This window comes from Centrocercus urophasianus, unplaced genomic scaffold (assembly GCF_019232065.1).
Source record: "Centrocercus urophasianus isolate 14NV4802_14NV808 unplaced genomic scaffold, USGS_Curo_1.0 seq_9, whole genome shotgun sequence".
NCBI classification, from domain to species: Eukaryota; Metazoa; Chordata; class Aves; order Galliformes; family Phasianidae; genus Centrocercus; species Centrocercus urophasianus.
In genome coordinates this window covers 30,790,415-30,806,502 of record NW_024885532.1, presented here as the reverse complement: position 1 = coordinate 30,806,502, position 16,088 = coordinate 30,790,415, and the positions used below count along the sequence as shown (strand labels likewise).

At 38.0% G+C, this 16,088-nt stretch overlaps 1 protein-coding gene across 1 annotated transcript in view; it reads right to left on the bottom strand.

Moving 5' to 3' along the window:
• USP12 (ubiquitin specific peptidase 12) overlaps nucleotides 1-16,088 on the bottom strand; it is a 36,714-nt gene that overhangs the window by 15,658 nt on the left and 4,968 nt on the right. Inside the window, exons 2-4 of the mRNA XM_042838957.1 lie at nucleotides 9,701-9,781; nucleotides 6,124-6,337; nucleotides 3,171-3,397 (exon numbers count right to left, since the gene is read on the bottom strand). Coding sequence (XP_042694891.1) covers nucleotides 3,171-3,397; nucleotides 6,124-6,337; nucleotides 9,701-9,781 — 522 coding nt within the window. The remainder of the gene's footprint in view (nucleotides 1-3,170; nucleotides 3,398-6,123; nucleotides 6,338-9,700; nucleotides 9,782-16,088) is intronic.

The following is a 16,088-nucleotide window of genomic DNA, read 5'->3' as shown; positions in this document are numbered from 1 at the left end:
TTCCAACATTCTATACCTGGAGTTCCAACATATCTGCAATACTGCATGCAGGCCTGGGGCTCCAAGCACAAGAAAGATCCAGAACTGTTGGAATGGGTCCAGAGGAGGGCTGCTAAGATGATCAGAAGGCTGGAGCACTTCTCCTATGAGGAAAGGTTGAGGGAAATGGGCTTGTTTAACTGGGAGAAGAGAAGGCTCCAAGGAAACCTCATTGTGGCCTTCCAGTACTTGAAGGGAGCGTATAAACAGGAGGCGGAACAGCTATTTACGAGGGTGATAGTGATAGAATAAGGGGGAATGGTTTTAAACTGAGACAGGGGAGGTTTAGATTAGAAATTAGCAGGAAGTTTTTCACTCAGAGGGTGGTGACACACTGGAACAGGTTGCCCAAGGAGGTTGTGGAAGCCCCATCCCTGGAGGCATTCAAGGCCAGGCTGGATGTGGCTCTGGGCAGCCTGGTCTGCTGGTTGGTGACCCTGCACATAGCAGGGGGTTGAAACTCAATGATCTTTGAGGTCCTTTTCAACACAGGCCATTCTATGATTCTAGTTAAAGGGACCACACCTTGTTCTCACATCCTGGACATAATTTTGCACAGATTGCTCACCTGTAGCCTGATGGCCAGTGCCACAGACAAAACTCAGAATGCTACCACAAAAAAACAAGTATTACTTTTGGTTTGGAATTTCACTTAGCAATATGCATTACCTCATGCACAAAAAAGACTCTTGTAGTTGCAGACTCCCATATATGCTAAGATAGAAACTATTTTTCAGTGAAGCTGAAAGGAAGGGCATGATTTATTGAGAGGGAAGAAGAGAGAGCAGGACATAGATAAGTCTCCATACTGCTCCTGTATGAGAGACCACTGAGATTTTCTTTAATGTTACCCCCTCAGCCTGAAGTATAACAACTTTATATCATGGAGAGTTACATGAGAATGAGAATAAAACCAACTGCTGAAAAAGAAAACCATCATCATTTTGATCCAATGTTTTTGGCCCAACACTGTTTCCCCTTTGTTAATAACATTATTTTCTGGTTCTCTGATACAACTTCCTGAAATTTTGAGGAGAACGCCATAAAAAAAAAAAATAATAAAAAAAAAAAATCAATGAACTTCTACATATTTTTTTTCCCATCAACTACCCACAATAAAAAGGTAATATTCACTCCGTCATATTTCATATCTTTACCACAGAAGGGGAAGGAATCATAACAGGATATCACCTCTAGAGAACATAAAGACAATTTACAATCAGATTTCTAACTTGTGTTAGTGTAACTTAACAGTTACAGTTAACAGTGAGTCTGTGCATCCTGGAAAGAAACTCTTTTCTATAATCAGGACAACCAAAATTACAATGAAATCTTGCTCTGTCAGTTTTTAGAAAGATTGCACTGTTCTGAATGGTTAGAAGATGATCATTCCTATTTGGAAGTAAAATAGAAAAACAAAATATATCTCAGTTTGCATTAAATTCCACATTTAAGTAAAAAAAACAACAAAAGCTAAGGTTATTATCTTATCATTAAGAAGCACTAACTCACTTCTTGTTGCATAACCTGCTATATAGCATTTTAAGTTACACTTTGAAATCTAACCGCCAACACCTTCAATAAGCATTAAAGAGTCTTTGTGTTCACTGTGTTTATTCACACTAGTATTACATACTTGCTATGTCTAAGTGTGTTTCTTTCTAAGTGCCTGTTTTCAGTTCACTGTGTTTTAATCAGACAGAAGCTGATATGCTTAGTAGATTGTTATTCCAGATTATTAGGGCTAGGAATACAGAAGAAAATTTATGATATTCTGATATTCTTCTTCTTGTGATATTCTTTAAAATTCAACTAGCCAGCTTTGAGCAGATGTGGCATATCCCATTCAGCAACAGCTAACAGAAAAACAGAACCAAGCAATATTAGGAAGGCTCAGAATTGTGATAGGTCCAGTAACTAACAAAATAATGCTGGCAAAGAATTCTTCAGCATTTTTAGATTGTGTTAAGACTGCACGTAGATCAAAATCCTGACAGGAATAATTCATGATGCCACAGTGAGGAATGGCAATGACATCAGTCCTATTAAGAGACTAAACTAAAGACATATTTTATGGTAAGTAAATAGAAAAAAAATCAGTACAAGAGCTAAAGAAAAGTAATTTGCAGTTGCCACGAAGTAATAACTAGACAGCATAAACCAGAAATAAAAGGTGGTAGGCAGAAATCAGCACTTAAATTACTCAAAATATCAGGATCTACTGAAGTCTGCAGTTGCATTATATATCACATTAGGAAACTTTTTTTTGTTGATTTTTTTTTTTCCCACATCAAAAAGATGATATTTCCAGAAGACAGAAAAAATACAAGTATATAGTTTTCGTCTGACTAATTCCTCCTTTCCATTGCTGAAATATGTGCATTATGTAATTAAGGCAAATAGGTATAGAGAGTCACACAAAAAATATAGTCATTTAGCTTTTTACAATATCTAAGGGCACAGACCATGAGAGAATTACTGTAATTTTCATACTGTGCTGCTTTTTCTGAAGCAGGCAAAATTCAATTATAAGTTTTTCTCCAGAATAGCTTATTTCTTCTACTGTAGAACTATTCTCCAAGAAAATTTTAGCACAGCTCACTTAAAAATGAAGCTTATTTCTCATGGTCCAGTAAGAAAAGAATTTCTGTGGGCAGACATTTAAGAGGAAACAACAGTGCTATGATTTCAATGGATTTAAATTTCACAACTAGAAGTCTATGGAAACTGATTCGGAATGTTTATTTCTGGAATGCACAACTAAATATGACATTAAGTCTTTAAGACATCACTTTGGAGAAAAACTCCCCATCCCTGTGCAGCAGGCTTCACTGCTCCTACAAACACATCAACTTAGACTTCTCTAATCTCAATTTTGAAGTTGATTATGACTACACAAACAAAATTCAACTGGGCATTTTCCTAATACTGATCAATACCTTTTTTATACAAATCATGCACCTGCTGCTGGAAATTTCTCATTGGCAAATTAAAAACAAAACCATTCATACACATGTAAGATATCTGAGGAAAGAAATGAATCTAATCTACCAGTCTGTTGAGACAAATGAATCATGAAACGAAGTTCTGTAATGTGAAGAATTTACTTTATGAAGGAAATATGGACTTACAGTTTCACACGTAAGACATCTGGTTTCATTTGTTAACGTTCCCTGAAAGATTTCATGAACCCACGTTGGGTCTGGTGGGCTGTTATTTTCATTATCAATATTGCCATTGGGTAAGCGACCATTTTGCTTCTCTTGTTTTCTTTCCTCTTGCAAGATATCCGCAATTGTATTTAACAGGTAGTTTAAGAACTCGTGTGCATCCTGCTGCATGTAGTTATCAAAAAGCTCTGTAAGATTAAAAAAAAAAAAAAGAAAAAAGAAACAGGATATTTTAAAAATGAATTGGCTAGTGCTATACCATAAACAAGTTTTTTTAGAAAAGGAAAATTTCAAAATTAGTCTTTGTTTCAGGTTTGAATCATTTGTGATTTGTGTAAAAGCACCATCAAAATCAGCACTTCATTTATTAAGCCAACAATTCTCAGGGGTGGAGAAAGACATAGCTTACATTCTTGTAAATAGCTGATGAGAATTACCAGAAAAGTAAGCCATTCTGCAAGAAAACTTGGCCATTACTCTGCTACTGAAACACTGGTGCACATACAGTGCTGCCCGAAATTTTATAGCTTGCTTTGGACCATACTCCAGAAGTCAGTCCATAAGGATTTGGATCTCCAACAGGGGTATTCTACTTCTGACAAGCTTAGACCAATGTCTTGGATAACAAAGGGCATTTCAAATGGCATTACATATTGATATTTTCACAAATGAACTCAGAATAGGAAATATTTCAGTGGTTTATATATTCTGTCGCATGATTAACACAAACTACAAGCAAAGGAATGATTTGAACATTTCTGTCTCTGGATAATATATAATGTATAATAGAAGTATGCACAAACAGTTGTTTGTTGACATTTCTAAGCATAGTTGTCATAGGATTCACTCAGCTGACAGCAAATAGTATCACTGGCACATATTTCAGTGGACTTCAATAAACTGAGACATCATCTCAGTCGACAAATCCTTTTTTATAGGACTAAGAAAAACTAACGGCACTGAACTTGATTTATTAACAGTCACTTTTCCCTTTCTGACCAGGAGTTCTTAGCAAGGAAATTTACCTGCCAATTTGAAAAGCATTCTATATAATGGGCTAATATCACAGATGTCTTTTTAGCAATTGCTCCAATTGCAAAAAACTATAACTTCCAATTTCCTTTTAGTGCAAGAATATTACGAGACTAAAAGAGACTGGCCTTCACTGGAAGGATAGTTTCCAGGATTGGAAAGATGACATTAAAAAAAAAAGTCCTCAGTGAAGTTTAAGTTCAGAAGTGCATACAGGGACTACTTCATAGCTTTGCCATCATTCATTTGATTGCATCCAGAAGTAAACGTCGAATTGAAATACATAAAAACCTGAATTACTAGCAAGTTCAAGAGAAGGTGATGCTAATCTGTATCATCTGGAGAGCTGCAATGAAGCAGCCAAGCATATGAATCAAGTAGGTTATTTAATGAACACCTACAGCACTATTTTTGAGAAGGAAAAGTTCAACTCTGAATCTAACCACCTACGAAATCTTTATTTAATCAAGAACATCAAAGCTGCAAATCTCCTGAGGTTAAACACTCCAGAGATTCTTCACCATGCCACATAACAGATCTCTTAGGGATACCTACTCAGTTGGTTCATTTTATGATTAGAAGAAATTTAAGCAAACATAACAGTATACCTTCAGCTGACCTCAAGCCAGTAGCTGCTTCCCAGCCTGTTAAGCTTCAAGGTAATTAATAGATGTATGTTGGATTCAGGTTTAGAAAACAAAGACTGAATAGCAGCACTGTAAAGTGGAATACGTGGAGATTATGTTTTCAGTCATTGCCCTGGTACAGCTGGATGCTTACTGGAACAGAATTTAGGTATGCAGTGCCAACCTATCCGATACTTTCTGCAACTAACTCTTCTCTAAAGCTCAAAATTGTACACCTTTACAATGAGCAAGTAAAAGCATATATGATGTCCACGTTATCACTGCTCAAAAAAATTACCCATTTAATTCTATAGAAGAGGTAAGAGTATCATCAGCTAGAGACAAAAAAAGCAAACAAGAGGTGAACATCTGATCTCTCTACAGAATATTTTCCAATATTGCCTTTTTCTGCTTAGAATTCGAGTGTCATTAAATAACTGAGCATTACAAACAACTTTATTAAAAAAAAAAAGTAACGGTTCCTGTGATCTACTTTCTACTTTCCATTTGAACCATTCTCTACACAGTTAACATCCATTGATCAAATAGTGAAAGAATAATGGATTATTTCTACAAATGCATTGAAATGCAAAGACATTCAAGTAAACTCACTGCAGAACTCAATGAGTTTCCTATTCTGCACAGGTCAGAGATAAGAATTTTTTTTTTTTTTTTTTTTATAAGAAACACAAAACGTTAAAAATCTCTGGAAAACTTTAAAAATTCTGGATATTTATTACATTAAGAAGTTAGATAAAACTGCTTATTGATTTTAAAATGCATTAATTATTTAAGAAGTAAATCAAGATAAGAAATGAAAAAAAAAAAAAAAAAAAAAAACCCCAAACCTAACAACTTAAAATTTATAGGATTTTAAGCTAGATTATGGCAGGGATGCCTCGATGTGCATTCCATACAGTCAATTTGGCAGACTGCTCACCACATTCAAATCATAACAATCTTTTCAGAACAAAAACAAAAGCTTTAGAGTGAATTCTGATTATGAAAATACAGTTCTTAGACAAAACTAGCATGCAATTTCAGAAGCAGACACTGACAGAAGACTCAGTTATACACAAAGAGAGACGATGATTCTTTCTGGACAGCTCCAAGGTTACACTCTTATTCTAAGGTTACCTCTACTTCACACTACAGCACAAAGAACACTTTTCATCCATAACACGTAGATATGCCACCATTTCAACTTCAGAACTAAGTCATATTTGCTATATTACACAAGAAAAAAAAGAAGTTACCATTTTCTTTTCGTAATCTTGTTATAAATTTCTTGGGAGGTATAACTCCAACTTTTTTCTTCTGGGTGGCTATACTGTGGAAGAGGTCAGCTAAGCATGTAAGGAGATTCTCTTTTTTTCTTGGTTGACTTTTGTATGCTAAGACTTTGTCTCGAAATGGACGACAAAAATAAAGTGCCTGAAGAACTGAATTGCAGTAGCATGTATTCCCAAACTATAAAAATAAGAGAGAGATTTATTAGTTTGCACTGTGTTACTGTAGGGGAATAACATTTAATCCAAAGCACAAAAAAATCCACATGAGCAAATTTTCTGTAAGTCATTTCTTCCTTACTTTTAAGATCACAAAACAGAAACGTGCTTTACCACAGAGTAAGAAGTGTGTTGTATGCAAATATGACAACAACAAAGAAGTAGTGAATTTGATCAACGCTATAATTTTATCTTCCTGTAAATTTATTAACAGAATTATGCATTAACCCGGCTCAAAACAAATACCATCAATTTCACAGCTGCCCAGGTAAAAATAGCTATCCATATATCACATCTATTCATCTAACCACAAGAGTACAGAATAGATACAGCATGGTTTTGTACTGTGAGAAGAGACCTTCTCAGACACCTCAGAAATTGGTTTCTCCACATCTTATTAGCTGTGATCAACATCAGAAGTAACTCCTTTAACCTGCTCTTATGTTTTCAGTTCTCATTTTAGGTGACAGAACTGCCTTTCTGGAGTTTTCTTAAAACAGTGAACCGTGGCTTATTGAGAATATGAAGCTATGTCAGAGGTATTAAGTCTCAAACAGAGGAGGGAAGGAAAAGAACTGACCATGGGCATTTTTAATGAGGTAGGTCACTGAATTGAAATGGTGCAAACAGAGACAGCTCTAAGAGCATCCACAACTCTTTTTGTCAGAACACTGAGCGTTCCTCTTCCCCTGACTTTCCAGGTCCTAGGCACAGCTTCCCTCAAGTCTTGCCATCACTGATGCTGTCTCTAACCCATCCCAATGTGACAAACTTCCCCATCACTTCTGTGAAGGCAACATGAATTGTCAGTGAAGACTCACTCATTTTATACAGCCCTCCTGCAGGAAAACCCATTATCTAACACAAAGTGACAAAATTCTTTATAAGGCTGTCAGCAAGTAATCTAACCTTTCAGCAGCAGTCACTCAGACAGCAAATTGAAGCACATACCTACTACGCACCTCCTCCAACATATGAAAATAATGTTCTTAATTCTTATATGAAATATTAGCAAATAGAGGCATGAAATTATAAGAAAACTCTCCCCTTCACAATTCATTAAGAACAGGTTGTATCAACAGAGAAAAAGGACAAAAGACTTTATATCTTTGGAGTAAAAGGAAAGCTCTCTCTTTTCAGTTCTCTCCCAGTTCAGTGACAAACAGGAGTACTATGCAAGTTAATCAGAAAGCTAGCAAGGACATTGTTTGTATTAAAAAATTGAAGAAAAAAAGAAATACGAAATACAGCTTATAGAACACTCAAAATGCACTGAAATAAATTAATAAAAGGACAACAAGAATTAATAAAAAGACTTTTCAATGTGTCTTTCTCCTTCTTTCTTATAGCTCCCCTTCATATACTGAAAGGCTGTTATCAGGTCTTCATTTCTCAGATTACTTTTGTGGCCCCCCTCTGGATGCACTCCAACAGCTCCACGTCCCTCCTGTACTGAGGATTCCCCATCTGGACTCCAGGTGAGGCCTCACCAACGCAGTGTACGGTCAGGATCACTCCCTCTCTCTGCTGGCCATGCTGCTGTGGATGCAGCCCAGGATGTGGTTGTCTTTCTGGGCTGCGAGGGCGCACTGCTCATGTCCAGCTTGCCATCCACCAGCACTCTGAAGTCCTGTGTTCAATGCTTTCATCCCCAGCTTGTATTGACAGTGAGGGCTGACACAATCCACGTGCACATGGCTTTGTTCAATGTCATGAGGTTCTCCTGGGCCCACTGCTTCACCCTGCCTAGGCCTCTCTGGATGGCTGCAAGTGCTGCCTGCTTCTCAGATACTTCTCTCTCAAATCCTGTGTGCCAGACAATGTGTCCCTGCTGCCTTTTGTCCTACCAATATTGCCCAGTGCTAACTGTCAATTTGTCCTCTTGGCACCATAGAGGGCCCTGAACTGGACAGAGTGCTCCAGCTTCAGCCTCACCAAAGTAGATGAGGAGGGTCTTGATTTGCTGGCTGTGCTCTCCATAATAAAGCCAAGAATACCAATGGCCTACTTTGCCTACTGCTGGCTCATGTTCAACTCGGTGTCCACCAAGAACTCCAGGCCTTTTTCAAGAGTGTCACTTTCCAGCTGGGTGCCCCCAGCACATCCTGGAGCCTGGAAAAGGGCCCTGCACAAAGCCTCCATGCGGTTCCTGTCAGGCCCTCTCCAGACCTGCTGAAGTTCCTCTGGATGGCTGCACAGCTCTCCAGCGAGTCAGCATTTCCCTCAGTTTCACATCATCTGTGCATTTACTGAGGGTGCATTCTATCCCATCATCCAGGTTGTTAATGAAGACATTGAACATGACTGGATCCAGTCTCTATCCCTGGGGTATTCTGTTCTTTACTGGCCTTCAACCAGACTCTGTGCCACTGACCGACAACCTCTAAACCCAGTCACTCAGCCAGTTCTAAATCCACCTCACCATCTGCTCATCTGGTCCATACTTCAGTCATACTTCTCTTTTAAGAGAAACAATGCACTATTTCAACTTCCACGAGAATGGAAAAAATGACTAATTGAAGTCATGACAGCTGAGCTGCATCTAAGTCAGCTTATCAGTAAGACTGTTTAATGACTGTACAGCATATACCAGGATTTTAGACTCCTAGACCACGTCAGTACTAAGAACCTAGAGGCAGAGATGTGCTGTAGTAGCAGGACAGCATTACAAGTGATTAGTTTCACTACAAAAAGCAAGATGACAGATCATGTTAAATCAACCTTGTTTTTGTATGTACTTTCCAACATATCCCCAAATAAAATACTCAGTAATTAATTTCAGACACAATCATACAATTTCTAACAAGATACATTTTCCATGGGTAACACCAGAAATAACATTTTAAATTATTCCTGAAAACTAATCATCAAACTGAACCATTTCATATGATTTTCCACACTTGCTTTCCCCTTCAGGCTCAGTATTTTTTAACATCTCAATAAAAATGGCAGATGTAAAGACTTAATATCACCAACAGTTTCACAGATTTTTTCCTGTACTGTATTTATCCACTTAAGTTGGCATATTACCAACTACAAACAGTATATTCCAAATAGCTTTTTGTTTTTTTAAGTCACAGTTTAATCGCAAGAAAGGGCTTCATAATTACCCTGTAAAAAGTGAAGTGAAATAAATGATCAGCTGAATTTCAACTATTATTTCATTGAGATATTTTAACAAATATGCTGAATATTTAAATACATTTCAAAACGTATATTCAATGACTGCATCGTTCAGCTTTTTAACTACTCACTCAGGGGCAATCTTGTGATCTAACCAATCCAGCTACATTTCAAAGCAATAGAATTAGGAACTGAAACTTACATTAACTAAACCAAAATAGTGTTCATTGACTGGAAATTGTTCTGGACCAATCTCTTTCTCCAAAGCTGAGGCATTGGCGCCCTAGGAAATCAAAAGCAGTAAAACATTAATGTTGCAACTATTCATACAGTGAGGTTAACCAGTTGAGAAAAAAAAAATTAAGTGAGGTTTTTTTGTAAAGACAGATGCCTTTCCTCCAAAGATTTTAAGACAAGCATGTACAGCTAGGAGTGGCAGCTCACACGCATTGCAGGCATCTATAACACAGTCACAACTATGAGTCTGACCACAGCACACGTGGGGAAACAAGCCACTCTTCAAGAACCAGATGTTTTGTCAGAACATGTGCACTGAGGTATAATTATGCATTTCACATGACATTTCAATCTTGATTCTCACATACGTATACTGTACAGTTAGTTCAGTCAAAGGCATTTATCCCCAAGCAATCGTTGATTTACTTTGACTATACACACACACACACACACACACACACACCTACTGGTCACAGCTGTAGGCCTTGTTAACACCAGACCTGTAAATTTGGATCTCAGAAAAGAAATTTAGACTGAGGTTTTGCTGAACTTAGGCATGCTGAAGCAATCCCTCTAGTCAGGACATAGAAAAACAAAAAGAAATTGGAGAGAATGGATGCAACACTCTCCTGCCAGAAGCCTGAAGGGCGGAGGCAGTGGAGTTTGTGATCCAATCCATCAATCATACATGGCAAATTAACTAAGCATGTTTAATTAACCTGTTTCTTAATCCAAAGGCAAGCACACAGGCAAGATAATATTAGCCGCGAATGCAGGAAAACCAGTCCTTTGAGTTCTGTTTTCTCAGCATGTTTAGATTGGCCACAAAGCCATTTCATACAGATCCAAAAGCAGATAGGTCACCCAGCAAGTCTTGTGTGCCATAACATAATACCTACATGCTTACAATAAGAGCATCTAGCACTCTCTCACCACCAGAAAGTTATTTAAATATAGTCCAAAACGCCCTAGAGACGCAGGGTTCCAGATACATTCTGTTCAAAAACATCTCAAAGTTGCACCATTTTTACGTATTTTTAAATGGAATTAAACAGTTTTGGCACGCTGTGTTCATTAGTTTCAAAGCGCAGCTTCCTCAGCAGCAACCACGTTAATGTAGGATCTCAAAGCAGGTGATGCAAGGCCAAACGGTGAGCTACCCTCCAGGAGTGAATTCACACACTGTGCAACATATCTCACAAAAGTTGAGAAATGCAGACCATTCACAGAAAGCAAAGACACGGGGCTGCTCCACTTGCTGTGAAAATACAAACTACTCAGAGCATTTTTTTTTACAGACCTTGACTTCTGTAAAATTAAAGGATAGCATAGTACAGCTAGCACTGGCCTAGCACTAGCTGCAGGTGCTGCCCAGCAACTCTGTTAGTTATGATGCTCCAAGAAGTCAGAGAAAGTATCTTTGGTTACCCTTTGCTTCCAACTGATGCAACTGGTGCAATGAAAAGTGGATTTCAAAGGATGCAGAATTTGTTTTCATTGTTATTTAGACATAAAAAATTCCATTCTCTGGAAAATTCAAAGAATAAACATCTTTCTGCAGGTCTTATACTGATTGCCTTTAGTGAAAATCAAATGTATCCAACCCTGTATCACTTACGTTGCATACAACATCACCCTCTGTCTACATACATACATACACACCTCCTATCAAACTAACATTTGAGCATGTTCCAGTGTGAAGTCAGGCCTAAGTAAATAAAAAAATAGCACATAGTACACAGCAAAGTATCCTAAAAACAGGTGTGACTCCTTCCCAACTGTATCTTTCCTTACATTAAAGATATAGCAAATGGCCACGGACTTTGTAGCAATAAAACTGACTCAAAATCATAAGCAGCATTAAAAACAGCTCTTAATATTTCACAGCTGCTCTCAAATGGCAATGTTAGTGGTAAGGGATATAAGATCTCATTTGAGATTATAGCACTCCATGACTACTGAATGCCTGTTTTTTTTTTTTGCAGCCTTACTGAAATCCACCCCTGAGTTCTGGCAAGGCGAATATTATTTACAAACAAAGCAGAAAAAAAGGAAATGAGGAGGCCATTTATCCTATTGCTCAAATCTCTACTTCATAAAAAATACATTAATTCTAGAACAGGTTTTCAGGAAATTGTCTGTTTTCAAAGGGTGGAGTGGCTGCTTTACTCTAGCTTTGGAAGGGAGAATATTGTGATCAAGACTTTGATGTTTCTGTTTGTACAGACCAGAACATTATATTTAGATTTCTAGCACAATAAATATCTCCCTAGTAAGTAAAATATGCTAAGATATGCATATATTAACAATACAGCTCTCTCATTATTCAAGGCTATTTCATTCAGTGTTCAGTCTCACATGAATTTCAGAGGATGACATTACTAATTTCAATGCAGTTGTTTATGAATGTTTTATCAGTACAAACCAGTACGGATGTTTTAAACCAACACAAAACCCCACAAGCTACTCAGACTTTCCTCTACAGCTCTGCTTTTGTCTGTCATAAAGGATGTTATTCCTTCCCACAAATAAATAATTTAAACTGTGCACAGTGTTAGTTGCAAAGGCAGGACATAGTATGCAGCAGGAGCTTGAAAGTATGTTAAACCACACACTCACATCTGACACATAACAACTACTGTAATATCTAAGTATCCCTCCCTCTGAAAGGTTTCTTGGGAATTGTTATGGTAAGCACTATCAGCCCCAGCTGATCCTCCCATTTTGCAAATACAGATGCAGAGGGGAAGCACTGTGGTACCAACTATTGCAGTATCATAAGATCGTTTGGACAAGAAGTCAGCAGAGGAGTAAAGCATAAGAAGAGTTGTACCTCGTTACATCTGCCATGAAAGACAGGAATCGGGATCAGGAGATTTCACTCAAAGATGGCTGTGACAGAGTATAAAGGCTCTTCCTCTGCCATCTAACTTGGACACGGGAAAATCCCAAAAATGATCCTCTACTTTTTGGGGTGCACTGAGCAACTCACACAATAGACACTCAGTCTCCCATAGAGCAGCTCAGCTCTGTGCAGATGAGAGATGGGAACACCAACTTCGGTTAGTACAGGGGGCTGGCTTCCCCACGTGAGCCCAGACGTGGGAACAAACAGAATCACAGCACAGTTGGGACTGGAATGGCCTCTGGGTCCACCTGGCCCAAGCCCTGCTCCAGCAGGGGCACCCAGAGCAGGGTCACATCCAGGTGCCTTTGCAAGACCTCCAGGAAGGTGTCTCCACAGCCTCTGGGCAGCCTGTGCCAGTACTCAAACTGCTGCTGCCCAGGCAGTCTGTTTTAGAGGCACAAAAACAACAAGCAGTAAAAGCTAATAACACAGTACTACTGGTATTTACCCATTTTTTGCATTGTATTCGTATCTTCGTATCACCACCACCTATATATCATCATGTCTGCCTCTATAAGCACCTATGCATCACCAAACACTGCTTCACATCACCCATCTTCCAAGACAGTGACAATTATACAGGCATACAGAACACTACACACAACACAGCTTTACAGTGAAAACTTTAGCAAGTAAGGCATGTGAGAACATAACATGAAATCTTAACATGCATCTACCTTGGTGTCCTACAGTTCATCACTGGAACAGGAAGAAAGACCATAACTTAACTAACTCCATCTGAATCAGATCATTTGAAGCACTTGTTAAGAGACAAGTACTCTGACATGTGGAAAATAACACCATGATGTAATGGATGTTTGAAAATACCAAAATACTGACCTCTTAAACTCTGTGATTATTTCCATGTAGAACAAAGAACTACAACAAACAGGGAAGAAGCCAGTTACATAATGAAACAAATGTCAAGTGGTGTGTGTACTGGCTGATCACCGCAAAGATAAACTGCACTACGCCACTATGCAGGCACTGTGAAAAGTCACCCACCTTGCTGAAGCAATGGTGTTGCTAAATATTACTTTCACGTTTATTATTGCCCTTTCTTGCTGCCCCAGTGGTCTCACTGCCAGGGCACCATACATAGAATTACTACTGAGACCAACTAACAGCTAGCGACTCAAAGATGCAAACCAACATATGGTAAAATTTAAATGGATGGAAGAATCAATTTAGAAGCACACACACCTCACCTAAGCTAGAAATAATGTAAAGGTACCTAACACTTTTAAAGGAAGAAATACAAGTGAAAAAAATAGCTATCCTACATGACAATACTGTCTAAAAACAAGTCAGCAAGCAGGCAAACAACAGTGCTTTTGAAGTGTCCTGCCTTGTTATCATCCAATCTAGCAGGCAGCATTTCTCTACTGACTTGACTCAACCAGCCTAACATGCTTTGAAGATGAAACTGGTGTTAGTCCTACTATAGAGGGTGCTGATCTATCCCTTCCTAGATGAAAAATCAGTTGATAACACAGTAGGCCACCTTTTCCGCAGTTGGCTGTTAACAGTTTTAATTGTTATCTTACTGAGATGCAAGTTTCCTTAGTAAAAAATAATCATAATTTTAAAAAGAAATTTCTTACAACAAAATTTGTATTTGCCAAAGTTCTCTAGATGTCTTTCCCCCTTAACACATGCTAGAACCTTCCCTGCAATGCCCTTCACCTTCCCAAGAAACAACACAGACTCAAGGCGTCTGACATAACTAATGTTACATACACAAATGTAAGCCAAATTTCTCAAATATTACTTAGCTATGCAGTAGTGAGCTTGAAGAAAAATGCATCATAGTGACTAAAGGGCATTGAAAGAGAGAAATTCAGTACCCAGGAATGTTTTTCTCAACAAGAAGAAAACATTACAGGTATAAAATTAACTTACTTACAAATAAAAATCAGAGTATAAGCATTCATTTATAATAGAGCTTTCACTCCTCCCCCAGAAGTATTTGAAGACATTTCCTTGTCTGTGCCACAACTGAAGGCACTCAATTCAGAATTCCATAGCCTATATCAATTAGTGCACCGTGACTGATGGAATCTTCCATGAAAGATGAAATACAAAACTCCACTCCTCAAATCACCTTTTATTAGAATATGTAAACTTGTATTTTTCTGTGTACTTACAGAACCCAGGCTTAAAACAAACGCTGTAGCGACCTTAAATCAAATATAAACTATATCTGTTATTTCAAACACAACCAAAATGAAAAAACATTTCTTAGGATATGGTTTCCGGCCCAGGAAGAAGTGAAATATGCTGAGTGTGCTTCAGTGATACTCAGTGTTCATTTATCTGCAAAAGAGCATGCTTCAGGAGGGCACAACTTCATCTTCTAGTTTGGATAGTTTCGTACTTTCGAAATACTTGTAGCATTATTTTTCTTCACTAATTGGCTTAAGATATAGTCCTGTGTACTCTAATTGCATGCAGCTCAGACAGAATGTTTGCTTAATAAGCACAAAGTGAAACATCCCTGCATGGGCAAAGACGACAACAGCACAGCACAAAATTACCTTCACATTTGCTTTTTGCTACTACACCAATTTTTTTGAGCCTGAGCACAGACATGTATTTTTCTTCACAGCAGCTGGACAGTCATACTTCCTTCTGTTTTGAACACTCAAGGCAAAGATAAAGTACTGACAAATATGGACCTGAGACTCAATGAATCAGGGCTCTATACTTGGTCTTTCACTGACTAGATCCAAAAAACACAGAAAGATGCAATTCTCCTCAAGCTGCTACCCCATGCAAAATGGATTTTGTCAATTACCCTCGGAAGGAAATATGGAAGGAAATCATACCACAAAACAAAGGAAATACTGACGGCAGTCTCAGTTTTATTTATCTTCTATAATTCCAGAACATTCCTGAGAGAACGCTGTTTACAATAGCTGGTGATTTTGCTTCCACTTCCTCTGATCAGAAGGCTTTTACCAGCAGCACTACAACACATCTCATCATGGCACTTGCTAAGCAGGATCCCTAAAGGTCAAGAGCACTACCTTCACAGACTTACAGTGAAAGGTTGAATTACACCCATGGACCAGACAGGAAGTCTGTGAAATGAATTTAAAAAGAGGATTTGATGGTGACGTGAGAAATCTTTCGCTGCCTAGAAAGTACAAGCACTCAGAAGCATTATACTCACCTTCAAAAAACAAACAAGAAAACCCCTTACCAAATCACCCACAACACAGAGGGAGAAAAAGTACAGTAACACATTTGTTAATAAACAGCACACTACGTAATGTTTAAAATACACTTTCAATCCACAAAAATTGCTGTTTCATGAAAACAAATGCTGTTTTCCCTATTTCCACAGACTCACTAAAACTTCTTGAAGTTATGAAAAATGGTAAAAATGCTCTTCTGCTCTGGTACATTTATATTGACACATGACTTTGATGTATTTATGTTA